The sequence below is a fragment of the Quercus suber genome, unplaced genomic scaffold, assembly GCF_002906115.3.
Source record: "Quercus suber isolate HL8 unplaced genomic scaffold, Cork oak 2.0 scaffold_141, whole genome shotgun sequence".
NCBI classification, from domain to species: Eukaryota; Viridiplantae; Streptophyta; class Magnoliopsida; order Fagales; family Fagaceae; genus Quercus; species Quercus suber.
In genome coordinates, this window is record NW_027069602.1 from 161,698 (window position 1) to 174,117 (window position 12,420).

General features: G+C 34.2%; 1 protein-coding gene across 4 annotated transcripts in view; it reads left to right on the top strand.

Moving 5' to 3' along the window:
* Window positions 1-2,973: 2,973 nt before the first annotated feature.
* Window positions 2,974-12,420, top strand: part of LOC111994762 (alpha/beta hydrolase domain-containing protein VTE7-like) — a 29,222-nt gene continuing 19,775 nt past the window's right edge. Inside the window, exons 1-11 of one of the 4 annotated variants that reach the window (XM_065776756.1) lie at window positions 2,974-3,373; window positions 5,054-5,148; window positions 5,259-5,356; window positions 5,450-5,499; window positions 5,809-5,904; window positions 6,848-6,937; window positions 7,907-7,996; window positions 8,158-8,253; window positions 8,626-8,691; window positions 9,860-9,980; window positions 10,987-11,098. In XM_065776756.1, coding sequence (XP_065632828.1) covers window positions 3,146-3,373; window positions 5,054-5,148; window positions 5,259-5,356; window positions 5,450-5,499; window positions 5,809-5,904; window positions 6,848-6,937; window positions 7,907-7,996; window positions 8,158-8,253; window positions 8,626-8,691; window positions 9,860-9,979 — 1,029 coding nt within the window. In that variant the 5' untranslated portion in view covers window positions 2,974-3,145 and the 3' untranslated portion in view covers window position 9,980; window positions 10,987-11,098. Of the gene's footprint in view, window positions 3,374-5,053; window positions 5,149-5,258; window positions 5,357-5,449; window positions 5,500-5,808; window positions 5,905-6,847; window positions 6,938-7,906; window positions 7,997-8,157; window positions 8,254-8,625; window positions 8,692-9,859; window positions 9,981-10,986; window positions 11,358-12,420 lie in introns of those variants that run through there. The other 3 variants (XM_065776755.1, XM_065776757.1, XM_065776754.1) reach the window with 3 other exon arrangements.

Here is a 12,420-nt window from a genome sequence, read left to right on the forward strand (position 1 = left end):
CAAGATTTTTTTTTTCCCAAACATATACTTGACCTAGAAAGTATTAAAGAACCCATATTTTGCCCCCCAAAAATCAGACCCATGGAAAGGGAAAGAGGTTTTGAGGAGAGGTGTGGATATAAGACTAAGAAATACCAACCTAAGCATTATTTTGCCATGAGAATTAGTGCTTGGTCTCAAGTTGTGTGATTTCTCCTCTCTGTCTCCCAAGGTTTTCTTTTTGGATAGAAATTTGATTTGAGGGAGTAGGTTCTTGAACACTCTCTCTCACTCATTTCCCTCTCAGTTTCTCTCTCTTCATTTGGTTATCATCCTCAACCAAACGCACCATTTGAGCTCAACAGAAGGACAAAACTTAACCAAATCAAAATCACTGTAGAAAGAGCATTCGCTCTTTTTATTATACTAGGAAACACATTTTCCTTCTTGAAGTTATCTTCGCAAGACAATTTGATTAGGAGCAAAACTCTTCCCAATTCCCATAGTGGTGGACTAATGCTTATAGGGTCTATTTGGATACCGCTTATTGTTGAAAACTAAAAATTAAAAACTAAAAACACTATAACAAAATAATTTTTAAATGTGTGAATACTAATGTGGAACCTAGTTTTAATGAAAATTTTACTGAATTAGACAACTTGTAGGTCTCGTGAATAGTACACAGGACCCACAAGTTGTCTAATTCAACAAAATTTTCATTACAACTGGGTCTCATGGCACTATTCACACATTTAAAAATTATTTTATTACAATATTTTTAGTTTTCAGTTTTCAACAATAAACGGTATCCAAACAGACCCATATTGAAGCTGTTGGAGTCACAGGTTCTCAAGTAAGTTTTCTGCTCACAAATTTCCTAGTAAATATATATATATATGAAGAATAATATTAGAGATACAAACTATTTTACAAAAAAATTTACAAACTGTTGATGTGGTGAATGATTAGTGGTGGACTAATGCTTATAGGGTCTATTTGGATACCGCTTATTGCTGAAAACTAAAAATTAAAAACTGAAAATATTGTAACAAAATAATTTTTAAATGTGTGAATAGTGCTGTGGGACCTAATTTTAATGAAAATTTTACTGAATTAGACAACTTGTAGGCCCTGTGAACAGTGCACGGGACCCACTGACAGAGACGCAAACTTGCTGAAATGAATTAAACAACTTGTGGGTCTCGTGAATAGTGCATAGGACGCACAAGTTGTCTAATTCAGCAAAATTTTCATTAAAACTGGGTCCCATGGCACTATTCATACATTTAAAAATTATTTTGCTACAATATTTTCAGTTTTCAACAATAAGCGGTATCTAAACAGACTCATATTGAAGCTGTTAGAGTCACGAGTTCTCAAGTAAGTTTTCTGCTCACAAATTTCCTAGTAAATATATATATATATATATATAAAGAATAATGTTAGAGATATAAACTATTTTACAAAAAAAATTACAAACTGTTGATGTGGTGAATGATTATTGGTAAATGAAAATGTAATATAAATATTGGACCTAGATGAAAACCAATAAGAGGTTAGCCACATCAACATTTTGTAAAAATGTTGTAAAATAGTTTGTAACTGTAGTATTACTTATATATGAAAGGTGCCAAAATTAATTGCATCAAAGCTTGAAGTTGTCGAGACTAGACCACTTTTCACACTCAAAATTGTGGACATGTCCAAGTCAAGGGACATTTGTAGAAGGCAAAATATTAAGCCAATTATAAAACTGCATATCAAAATTTAGTAACAAATTCTATATTTATATGTCATTAAAATAAATAAATCAAGTGTTGACATGTGTCATTCAAGATGATAATTATCTTAGTTAAATAGAGATAAATATCTTGATTAAATTGGAATGATAATAGTTAATGATTTTAAAATAAATAAAAATAGAGATAATTATTTATGAGTAACAAGTCTCTAATAAGCTTAAAACCCATCACGCACCTTTGGTGCGGTGGTCACTCCATAAGTATAAATGCTTGTGGGGTGTAGGGGGCAAGGGCCGGGGTTCAAGTCTTCAGGAAAGAGCTTTACACACATATACACTTAGATTAGTTTAAGGTAGAAATTTTATCTTGTAAAAAAAAAAAATGCTTAAAACCAGAGATTCGTTGTAAAATCATTTAATCTATCTTCCAACCAAAGTAAAGAAGAGTTCGTATTCGAGTTAAGATTACAAATAAGATAGAATCATATGATTAATTAGAGAGTTGCACTAAATATATAACAAGTATCAACCGGTTGATTTGTATGTTATATGAAGAGTAGATGGTGGTTGTGGTGGTAGTGAAAGTGGTGGTGAGTAAAGGGCTGATAATGAATTAAAAACCATCCCAAATCGCTCAATTAAATTTTGATTTGTACATCATTGGGCAAACCGGTTGATAGGAACATTTGTCCATTTCTCCTGATTTTAATTAGAGTATTACTAAAGTTATTATATATATATATATATATTTAGAAGTATTATATTCATAATATTTTCACTACACTTTTATAACAAGTCCTAGTTAATAAATTGTTATTGATTCAAATTTGTATCCACTACTGAAATTACTTTTTTGTCCTCCAGTAACAATCTGCCTCTTAAGTTTTATTGTGAAAGTATTGTGAAAATATAGTAGACATGACATTTTTTATATTTATTTTCTCAACAAAACGCACTGATTAAATTTTGCCATTATCTTCTCCAAACACACCATTTTGGCCCAACACTTGACTAAACCAAAACTATTGTAGTTAAGTGCAAAGGCTCTTTTTATATAGTTAATAGAAATAGAAATAGATAGTTAGTGTTATTTTGGATGTTTGCGTTTCTATTAGTGGGTCTCGTACATTGTTCATGGACCTACAAGTTGTCTAATTCATCAAAATTTTCAATTTCATTGTATTTGATTTGAGGGGGAAGCTAAAGTCACACTTTAATAACTCGCTTTTGTTATATAGTTATCAGTAGAGATGCGTCGTTTTTGTCCTGTTTGAGACAACGTCAACATTTTGCCTCATCAAAAAGAAAAAAAAAAAAACGTCAACATTTTGCCTAATATTGATGCACGTGTCGCAATTCGCAAACCCAACCGGCGTTTCAGTTTCATCGTATATTTTTACTGACTCTTTGCGCTCTAGCTAAAATATGTTAGCTTTCAAGTTGGGATCTCCGCCGCCACCACCACCACTACCATCACTGACACAAGCAAAGAAATGTGGACGTTTCAGGGTTTTTGCTGGAAGTTTTAAAACTGGTGCAGGCACAGCTGGTTCTGATGATGGGTTTCCACCATTTCTTCCTAAGGAGGTTGAGAAAATTAAAGACCCATTTGCTCGTTCCTTGGCTCAGCGGATTGAGAGGCTCCCCGTTAAAGTATGCATTCCTTTTTTATTTTATTTTATTTTATTTTAATTCTATACTGCATTTCATTAACAGGACCAATATGGTAGTTTTGCGATCAAGTTTTTATCTTGTTATTAGTGGGTTTTTATTGGTGTTGCGTGGATTATCAATTTTTGTCATGTTAAATTACATGTTCTTCCAAGCGTAAGCTACTAGAGCATTCAACTATTTTATTAAATAATCATTTTTCATTTTTTGTTTATTATTATCTTCATAAAGTGAGAGAGAGGGAGAAAAAGAGAAAGGAGAAGTTTTTTTTATTTTTTTGGTTAAGAGAAAGGAGAAGTTGATGATACAATAGATGAGATAAAAAAATAAATAATTATAATAATGAAACACAAAGCTGCATAACATTGTGTATATTTACATAATTACTATTGTCGGCCGTTGGGTTGTGTCATTCCACCTCAAAGCCAACTGCTGATGAGGAAGTCACATTTAAATATTTTATGGCATTTGAGATCACATCACGCGGCCGTTTAGAGTGGTTGTAGGGAGTTAAATTGTGGTTTTCCAACAATCCTTCCCTCGTAATGACACTCTCGTGACTCGAATTCATGATCATGACTCTGATGCTATTTGTCGGATTGTGAGCTGTGCCATTTCACCTCAAGACTAGTTGGTGATGAGGAAGGCATCCTCAAATCTTTTATGGCATTCAATATCATAGAATGTGAGCTTGTTTTTAGAGTGGTTGCAGGGAGTCAAATTGTGGTCCTTCCAACAACTATAACAACTTTGCAAATTTATACTTGACTGATGTGAGTGATTTTGGAGGTTGAATGTGTAAATTTGACACTTTTTTTTTTTCCTATTATACACATATTGATACAAATTCTCTTAGGAGATGAGCTATTAGGAGTTGGTAAGTTTATTGATTTAATTTAACACTCTCACTTCACTTGTGGCCCACTTGAGCTACCATTAAATGGGGCCCAACTCGTAGAAATTTATACTTAATCTTTTAAGAGATGATGTATTTATTCATTTAATTTAACATGTCATGATAGGTTTTTGTCCTAAAGCATCCATAATAATTTTTTTTTTTTACTAAGATGATTAGTTGAATGTCCTGACAATCCATTAGAATACTTGTATTTTTACGGTCTCTAGTCAACTGAAACATTTTTTTTTCCTGGTGAGTGCCGATGGTTTTAATATATGTAACTTGTTGTGATTGGTTTATCATTTTGGCAAACTTCGAAAAAAAAATAATTTCAGAGTATTTGTGTCCCTATCATTTTCTTGCCGTGGAATCCATATTCATGTCTATTTAAAGCTCCTAAGTGTAGCCTTGCAAATGGTCTTTTAGCAGTGGTCCTTCTCATCTCAACCCTTTTGAGAGGTGGAATTCTCAGGATTGGTCAATCATGGGTAGTAATTTGTGATACAATGTGGAACCAGAATCATTAGACTAGATTGCCAAGAGCCTTGTAGCTCAAATGGTTGACATCTTCTCTCCCCTCAACTGATTAGTTGAAGCTTTGAATGATATTACAGTGAGATATTCAATGGGAACTCTACTTATGGTGTTTCTCATTCACTAAGTTCCAATTTTGTGACATTACTTACTTTGTGACTTTTATTTAATAAGACTCTTGGACTGCTTCATATTTGGAGACTTTTGTGGCATGCCTGTTATAATTGCAGGTTGGATTCTCTGAAAGTTGTATAATGAGTAGTTGTGTGAAACCACTTATACAAAGTGAGATCAATCCAGTGGTTCTTCTCCATTGCTTTGACAGGTTTGAAATCACATGCAAGTCATGCCTTGTCTTTAACATATATCATCTGCTGAACCTAGCTGGTTTATTATTATCATTATTGCTGTAATGATTGTTTTGTGTTGTTTTAGTTCTTGTTTAGAATGGAGGTGCACATACCCCTTGCTTGAGGAGGCTGGTTTGGAAGCTTGGGCCATTGATGTTCTTGGGTGGGGCTTCTCTGATTTAGGTTCATTCACCTGCCTTTGCACTTGTTTCTTCTGGATTTAAGTCATAGCTTGCTCTTTAATAGTCTTTCTTTTTTCATGCTTGCCTGTACTAGAAAGGCTTCCACCATGTGATGTGGCATCCAAGCGTCACCACCTCTATCAGGTATTGTCATTTAAATTTTTTACTCTTGGATTTTGTAAATGTTGTTTCTGTCACTTGGCTTTGCTGTATGACTGTATCATCAGTAGCAAATCTTTTTATCTGCATTCTCTATGTTGTTGTATATGTATGCTCTCGACATTGAGTCTTTTGATTTGTATTTCAGATTGAAAATTATTTCTGATGGTTTGAAAATGAGGATTTGTTACATTGGCTAATTTTTATCAGAATTGAAATTTCACCATTGATGGTGGTACTTGGAATTGCATTTCAGTACTTGAGCATATTAATTTAACCATTTTTAAATTCTAGCTTTGGAACTCTTACATCAAAAGGCCAATGATACTAGTTGGACCGAGCCTTGGTGCTGCTGTTGCAATTGACTTCGCAGTCAATCATCCAGAAGCTGTAAGTAAATCCCTCCGACTGTGCTTGTTATTAGACCTCTCAGTATGTTGACATTCAACTCTCTAAACAGGTTTTATCATATAATTCAATAATAATTTTAGGGACCAGTGACTTTGGCCCCAAGGGAAGGGGATGGGAAGATTTAAACTAGTGACCATCACTGCAGGAGTCGTGCCATCTCTCTGGGCTTAATATGTTTTCATTCTTGGATCTTTTGGTGGTACCTACTTTCATAGACTATCCAATAAAGACACTTCCATGGAGCTTTGAGAAATTTAAGTTATGGCCTTATGGGTAATTAAAAATAAATATAAATTCATTGCAGAAGGAGTCAGAATCAGAATGACAAGCTCTAGTTTGAATTGAGTAAATCAGAAAAAGTTTTCCCTTTGAGTTCTGCAGTAATTAACAATGATCAAGTCCATGAAGTTAGGGATGGAAATTTCCTCTCCAATATGTGGAATGACAGTGTAATGGTTGAGCTTGGATCAACCTCTGCTGTGCAGGTTGTTAGTTGAAAGTTGGCTTACTTCCAAATTACAGACCAAAATTTTGGGTCTGCAGACTATTGCTACATTGCTATTTATTTTTTTTATTAAGTTGCTAAACTAGGGAGTAGCAAGCTCTATTTAGTAAGATGCTGACAACCTTAACTCATTTTAATTGGATTGTATTTTATGTAATTAATTTTAATTTGAATGAACACCTACTAATGTACTTGCATATTCACATATATAAGATAAAAAAAAAGAAACAGATTTCTAGCTGAAATGGACTCTGGCAGCAATTTAAAGTTTAGAATTTCTTTTCCTTGCAGTTGCTGCTCTCACACTCTAGCTTTTGCTCTTGCTACTATTTGTGCTTTGGTTTGACTCAATATTTACATTACCTTGCCAAAAATGGCTGTGCATATGAGTTATGACATTCTTTCCCTAATTTACAGGTAGAAAAGCTGGTTTTGATTAATGCAAGTGTGTATGCAGAAGGCACAGGAGCACTAGCCAGGTTACCTAGATCAGTAGCATATGCTGGGGTGAGTCACCAAATCCAATAATAATTTTGTAAAAGACAGTGTTCCATGGTGAATTCCATTTTTTGGCTCATAAAGATGATTGATTTTTAGAAGACCACATTCTGTAGTTACAAGGATGATTATATGCATACGATATGTTATCTGCTCATACACATTAAAATTCATAGCTTGTAGGCAGTGAATCTGATGGTTTTCATAGTAAAGAGACCATTTATCCCTTCATAGTTCCAATCATCTAGTTGTCCCTAAGCCCTCCTTTTTTCTTTTTCAAGATACGTCCATTGAAATTTGTAACCAAGGAAATTTTACAGTCTGCACCAGAATTTATTAGACTTGCAGAACCTATCTCCATTGATACCAAGGGTAATGGCCCTTTTTCTCAGTAAAGTGCTTGATTTATTTTTCTGAGTGGTGTTCTTAAATGAAACATGTGGAAGACGACTTGAAAGTTTGTTCTCTCTCCCGTAAGAGGGTTGCATACCACTCTTGAAATGTGAAAGCATTTATACACAATTTTCTGATATATGGTTTTGTCTCCAATGTAGTCAAACTGAATTGCCTAAGAAAAAAAATGTATTTGGAGCTTGCAAGTATTGTAAACATGTAGATGGAGTTGCATAAACAAAAATCACAAAAGAAGAATGATTTTAGTTTTTGATAGGTAACGTAACACAAAAGAAGAATGATTTTAGTAAAAAGAAAACAGAAAACACAAACCATGTTCAAAAGAAGATATGTAGCTACAACTATTAGATTTCATATTAACCATTTAATTGCTTGTGTTCTGTTTCTTTCTCATTATTTTTTAGTTTGATGATACCATAAACATACCAGTTTTCTTGATTTATTGTGAACACTGAGCACACCATTACAGAATATTATTTAGCTTTATAATGGCAACACCATTATTCAATCATCAAATTATTAAAGAGCTTATCCCTCTGTAACCTTCTTATTTGTACGGGCCAGGTTTCTTTGTTGAAAAGCATCCCATTACGCCTTTATGCAAATATATTGGCCTTCAATGGCATTTCGTTAGCCACAGTAGATTGGACCAATGTAAGTATTATATTTTTCAGTTGGCAGTGATGAGATTCCCTATTTTCTTTTGTTGGTCAGACATTAATGAGAATTGGGAATCAATGTAACATTAAATTTTCTCTTGGCTCATTTGTATATCTTCCATCAAATGGCGGTGATATTCCTGTATTACAAGCTAGGTGGGACGCTTACACTGTCTCCTTCCTTGGTGGGAAGATGCAACCATCAACTTCATGAGTAGCGGGGGCTACAATGTTATTGCCCAAATAAAACAGGTATGGTTGGGCCAGTTTAGTAAATGCACATCTGAAGTAGCATATGATTCCTTAAGGCCCTGCAGGCAATAAACAGCTCCCATTAATTTCTGTTTAATTTTATCAGTTGAAAATGTTCCAAGTTGTTCTTGGAAAGATATAGGGTCAGGAAAGGAACTGCTTAGTAATTTTTGTTCCTAAGAATTTACAGGCATTTTCTTTTCTTTATTACTTCTGAACCAAAGTAAGCATTCTAGAGAAAGAAAGCTAGATTTTTGGTAAAAGCATGAATAGAAAGTTGATGCTTTCCTTCAAAACGATTCAAGGTGATGAGACTGCAGGAACCAAAAAACTACACAGCTGTCTTATCATGTCCATATTTTTATTTTACAGTTAAAGCAGAAATCACTTCTCATTTGTGGCGAGTGCGATCAGATAGTCAACTACAAGCAAGTGGTGGTTAGTTTTTTATTTTATTTTATCACATATGAGGTCATTATTCAAAAATGATTATGCCATAAAACAGAATTTATGTAGGGAATGAAATGCCTCTTAAAGATTTCCTATCATTTTAAAACCAATAGGCCACCAATGCCATGTGATCTGTCAGCTGCTATTGTTATCAGTAAGCTACTTGTGCATTTCTGTCTTCTATTTGGCAATTAAGAAGCACATGTTTCAGCTAGGCTATTATATTTAAATACACAGGCCAGCTTCCATTCTATGTTCAACATGGTCCTTGCATCCACTTCCATTATATGGGTTTCCATTAAACCCTACAAATGACGTAATTTAGAAATTTCTTTTTGATTTTACTGTTAACTCTCTCTCTCCTATTTCTTCATTTTCTCTTCAACAATCACTCCTCCTTTATTAGCAATAGATGTGTGCATGGGTTGGGTTTTAAGGTATTTTTCAGCCTATTCTGACCTTCTCGGAAGGAGAAATTGTTAAATTTTTGGGAGAAAGCATATTAGGTTTCTTAATAACCCTAACACCAATTATATTATTTTTAAATACTATGCAAATTACAGGTGTACCCTACTGACAAAAGGAAAGAAAATTACACATTGAATAGGATTTGGACTCTATATTCTAACACTCCCCGCCAAGCTGGGGCATAGGTCTTGCCCATGCCCAGCTTGCTCAAAATGGTATGAAGATCTCTATGTGAGATTTCTTTAGTTAATATGACTGCTAGTGGCTCTCCTGTTTTCACAAATGGGTATGATCATGCCATAATCTAGCTTCCCCTTAATGAAATGCCTGTCAATTTCAACATGTTTAGCACTATCATGTTGTACAGGATTGTGAGCAATATTAATAGTAGCTTTGTTGTTGATATATAATCGCATAGATTCCTGTGTATTAAATCCCAACTCATTCAACATCATCTTTACGCATTTCAGTTTGCAAATATCACGAGTCATAGTAAACAAATGGGTATGATCATGCCATAATCTAGCTTCCCCTTAATGAAATGCCTGTCAATTTCAACATGTTTAGCACTATCATGTTGTACAGGATTGTGAGCAATATTAATAGTAGCTTTGTTGTTGATATATAATCGCATAGATTCCTGTGTATTAAATCCCAACTCATTCAACATCATCTTTACGCATTTCAGTTTGCAAATATCACGAGTCATAGTATGAAACTCAGCCTTTGCACTGGACTTGGCTACAACTGCATGTTTTTTGCTTCTCCAAGTGACCAACTTACCTCCAACAAAGGTGCAACATCTTGAGGTGGATTGTCTATCTCTACTAGAGCCTGCCCAATTTGCATTTGTATAGGACTCTACTGATAAGTGATAATGATTAGAGAAGAGTAATCCTCAACTAGGAGCTGATTTCAAATAACTGAGGATACAGTAAACCAAATACATATGTGAAACTCCGAGGTGCATGCATTAACCTGGCTAACCACACTGTGAGAGTAAGCAATATCTGGATGAGTGTGAGAAAAATAAATCTGTCTCCTAACTAAATGATGGTATCTCCCTTTATCAACCACTACACCTTCAGGATCTTCATCCAATCTATGATTCTGCTCAATCAGAGGACATATTTCCATGGGATATGAATATATACCTTGCCTGGACCTTCCTACTTCTTTACTTGGGAAGTATTTCAAATCTCCAGGTCCTTTATTTCAATTTCCCTAGTTAATGTCCTTTCAAGCCTCTTACTTCCTCAGGACCATCACCTTTTACAAATATATCATCAACATAAACTATAGGAGCAGTAACCTTATATTAAGGCGGGTGCCTGGTACACAAGGTGTGTTCACTTTGAGCCTGCCTGTATCTGTAACCCCACATGGCCTGGCTAAACCGTTAAAACCATGCTCTGGGAGACTGTTTCAAACTATATATGATTTCTTCAATCTGAATGCCTTCATGAGTTGAGGGTTTCGTCAAACTTGGAGGAACATCCATGTACATCTCCTTTTTAGATCATCATAGAGGAAGTAATTTTTTACCACCAGCTGATTGGTGTCTAGATCAGATTGGTTGCTAATGGCAAAAGGATACATATGGAATTCATGTGTGAACCCCATTGCAACTAGTCTAGCATTGTACCTCTCTATGGACCCATTTGCCTTGTGCTTAACTGAATAACTGTATACACCAACTTGCAACCCGCTGGTCTTTTTTCCTTTAGGCAACTCAACGAATTCCTAAGTACATGTCTTTATTACAGTTTGGATAATGTGTACATTTTACTAGTTGCTGGTGCAAATATGATGCAGAGGCTGCACTGTGAGCTTCAGGATGCAATTATGCGGTTAATACCAGATTGTGGTCATCTCCCTCATGTTGACAAGCCTAGCTCCGTTGCAAAGTTAATTGCAGAATTTTCTCAAGGGGATTGCCACTGAGAGGCCTATTGAAGATAGGAAAAACTTGTTGCACAGAGTGTGTGCAAATATTACACTCTGCCCAGAACAACTGAAAACGTGACATTAAAACAACTGAAATCGTGACTTAAAGTCACGTTTTCAGTTGTTTTGGGCAGTGTACATTTGCAAACAGTATGTGTAATAAACACTACTCATTGAAGATTTAGTTGAAAACTTATACTTCTAAAACGCATACCATTTATCTTACTTTGCATATAAAATTCTGGTGTGTAGTATTGTATCAATGACCTCCTCTCCAATTTATCAAAAAGAAGAAAAAATACCTCATCTCTGATTTTACTCTATACTTCAATCATAACTCTAGCTATTGATAGGGTTTAAATTTTAAATATATATTTTTTGATAATAGAGACTGTAAATGAAAGGTTAATATTCATTTTTTTAAGAGATACCATAATATCTCAAACTTTTGGCATCCCATTCATAATGATGGCTCTTTATCAAGATGTTTTATTTTTTATTTTTTATTTTAATTTTTAATTATTTAGTCAATTTAATAAAATCTGGAGGGTGCATAAAAACAACATACGCAAGATTATTTGGGATGTAACCTGAGTACACAAGATACATGGAATAAGGAAACATAGATACAACAGAAGGTGGCCCGTAGGCTTGTATCTTTTTATCAACTAATGTCGGGGCAACAAAAAATGTCACAAACAGCTTTGGTAGGTGAGTAGGAACGCTTAGGATCGTTTCACAGACTCTATATAGATTGGGAAAATAACTCAGTAATTTCAAGAAAAATGAACAAATAAAATTCAAAACTCATTTTCAATCTTAATAGGTTATTTTAATTTTGAATTGATAGATACAATGGGGGAGGGGAAATTAGAACTCTAGGAGGGGAAATTAGAACTCTAGATCGCTCTTTTGAAAATGTCAGGAGGTAAATGCATTCATTTCTAGTTCCATTAACCATTGAAACAAAAATTAATGCACACAATAAAAAATATAGAAAATAATTATGCGACTAAGTTAGTCATAAGACTCCATAATAATTACATATTTTAAAGATTATTCAAACAATATATTCCTATCCTGAATTATAGCAATCATAATAATTTACATTTCCTCTGTTTTTTAATCACACCTAATATATTTAATTTTCAAACATAATAGCACATACTAATTAATATTTAAATGGAATTCATAATTCATTTTGGTGCCGTTTGGATTCATGTTTGCATTTGTGCATTTGCAAGTTTTGCGTTATTTGTGGAGTCCAAATCTTCTGTCCCACTTTTTCTGCTCCACTCTATA